Below are 2,901 nucleotides of genomic sequence, written 5' to 3' on the forward strand. Positions count from 1 at the left end.
AAAGGCTAAATCATGGAAATTGTGTTGATCGTATAAAATCTTTCCAAAGGCGTATTTAACCTTCGCCGAGAATTGTCACAAGATCCAAGGGGCCGATTCCAACATAGGCTAACATAATCTCCTCGATTTTATGAGTATCAGGTATTTATGGACAGATTTCCACACATAACATAAAAATATGTGGACTATTCGGTGAGCGGGGTTATAACTGATTTAAGCCTAGAAAGAAAACTGCATTCTTTAGGCGGACGGAAAGGAACGTCCGCCTCGTGAATGCAGTTTTCTTGAATTATTATTATTAAAAAAGCCTAAATTTAAAGACCATTTTTGAAATCGAAATGTAATATTGAAAATGTTTTTGACAATTTGCTTTACAAATAATAAAGAAAAAAGTTTAAAACCATATGATTGTCACTTACACCTTATTAAATGCACCTTGTTACATACGTTATATTGTTGATATTTTACCCTTCATATTAAATAAAAGAGCGTGCTTGCTTTTGGCAATTGCAGGGCTATACTTTATTTGAATACAATGAAATGAAACAGTCGAATAGTTACGTCAAAAGTCGGTTAATATGGTCCTAAAACGCATTTGTTCATTATCTAAACATATTTTCTAATTACTAACAGGAGTACGTATGTAGATAAATATATACTAATATGTGTCGGGTTTCTATAATCTCAGCTTTATATCTTCCAATATCTGAAAGAGTTTAATAAATTTCCTGTCCATAGCTTCCATCATGCGGTCGATATCGTTACGAACGATTGCCAACTCCATCGCGGCATCTGTAAGCCTGGTTCCGCTGGCATCACATTTTTTAGAACTTTTTGTGTTTTCATACCAGCAGGCCATACCATCTATATAATCATCTACAAATTCTGGCGAAATCGAGTCTTCGATGAAAGTAATGTCGCGTCGCTTGACAAACGATGTCATGATCAATTGCAAAAAATCGCAGTTCCAGTTATTTTGTTGGAAATAAAAGTACTGCAACTCCTTCAAATGATCGAACATTGTAATTTTCAGCGTGAAAAGAGAATTCGAGGAAATGTCGAGGGACTTAAGACGACTTTGTTTTTTGAAAACACTTTCGTCCAAGTCGTGTAGACCAGTAGAACTTAGATTCAAACGTACCAATTCAGTAAATCGCCTAAGGGGATTGCCTTGCAGAGAACCCAAGGGGTTGTGAGATAAATCCAACACAGTGACATTCGGTGCATTTGAAATATGTGGTATGTCCCTTAAAGAATTATTGCGCAGTTCAAGTTCCCTGACAATCCCATTGGTGATAAGTTTCCGGATGTCACAGTTATTGGCTGCCACAATGTCTATTGACGGAAATTCCAATATTAATTCCTGCAAAACATTATCGGACAGATCTAAAAATGCGATTCTGCGTTGGAACTGGAATAATTCCGATTTAAAAGATTTGAAGCGATTCCCAGCTAAGGAAATGCGTGTCAGATTAACGTTCATGTCAAAGATACCTCTTGCAAGCGATACCAATCGATTCCGAGCTAGATTAATATCCATTAACTTTTGCAGCGGCAGAAAAACGCCGGAAGGTAACGATTCGATCTTGTTACTGTCAAGGGAGAGCTGTTTCAGCTCTTTTAAACTTTGAAAACTGTTGTTGTTCAAGGTTTGCAATTCATTATTGTTTAACATTAAAACTTCCAGATTATCTGCTCCCAAAAATATGTTTTGCGGTATTTCCTTTAAACGATTGTAACCGAGAAATAAATTCATCAAATTGCTGGCACCTTCAAATTGTGGTCTTTCAAAGGTTTCCAATGAACAGTTCTCCATCCGTAATATTTGAAGATTCGGAAATGTATCAAACATGAGGTGCGGAATTTTTGCAATGCTAGAATTTACAAAGGTTAATATGGTGTGCTTCTCGACTGCGATCTGTGACATTATCACGTAGTCGGTACGATCGATTAAAATATCGCCACAAACGCCATCTCGACAATGGTCTTGCATCCATATTCTTCGTACTTGTCCACTTTGAACACTGCCGATTCGAATGATTGCAACAAGTCCAATCCAAATGAATAATTGCATTCCCATTTTTTTTATTTCTTTCTCTGTAATGTGAAGATATAGAGTAGTTAGTGTACTGTTGATTATAAATTGATAGGTTTAAGTGATATACTGTTAATTTTAAGCTTTTGAAGTAGTCCATGTACTGAAGTTGTTGGAATCGCTCATAGCCCTTTGGGCTAGGTTCATGTTAATGAAATCATTTTTTTCAATTGAAAGTTATACGAATTGCCGACAGTTTTCAGGAAGAAAATTTATCAAAATAAAAGTCACTTCGTTGCTTCGTACATAGCGGTTTAAAATAAATATTTTATTGAGAAAATATTTTTGCGCATTACATATATTAGGTCCGTGGACAAAAATTTGTCTTTATAAGACAAATGCCTGCTATCGAAGCGGTATGGATATGCAGACTATTAAAAATATGAGAAACTGTGGTTTCCAAAAATTATCAGTGCTATTGACTTTGTGGATAAAATCTTGTTTATGTATGTGTCCTCGTTTGGAAGCGGAAACCATCTTTTGTAATAACATAAACCGGATATGATATACAACATACACCATCAGTACATGTCGTGTTCCTTCACACCGTTTATTGGTTGTCTTATGTTAAATGGATTGCGAACCATACGGTCTTGTATATTAAGAAACCATACAATTAATTGCCACTTGCAAATATCAAAAGTTTTCTCACATTACACTATTATTTGCTTATGTATGAATTTACCCACATTTAGTAATCCATTTATTTTGCGGTGTAGTATATGTATGAAAATGCGAATGCTAATCAAATCCCTAATTGCCCAGTAAAGGCACCAACGCTTTTGACGGCGGCAACCCGCGTCTGT

The 2,901-nt window shown here is 35.7% G+C and overlaps 1 protein-coding gene across 1 annotated transcript; it reads right to left on the reverse strand.

Annotated features, from left to right (window-relative positions):
• Positions 1-676: 676 nt before the first annotated feature.
• On the reverse strand, positions 677-2,080 carry LOC133328439 (carboxypeptidase N subunit 2). Its single transcript, XM_061537007.1, has one exon. The coding sequence runs from the start codon at positions 2,078-2,080 to the stop codon at positions 677-679; it is 1,404 nt and encodes a 467-aa protein (XP_061392991.1).
• Between the last annotated feature and the right edge of the window lie 821 nt (positions 2,081-2,901).

The sequence above is a fragment of the Musca vetustissima genome, unplaced genomic scaffold (assembly GCF_032173495.1).
Source record: "Musca vetustissima isolate MV318-11 ecotype Yass unplaced genomic scaffold, APGP_CSIRO_Mvet_v1 utg15531, whole genome shotgun sequence".
Classification (NCBI taxonomy): Eukaryota; Metazoa; Arthropoda; class Insecta; order Diptera; family Muscidae; genus Musca; species Musca vetustissima.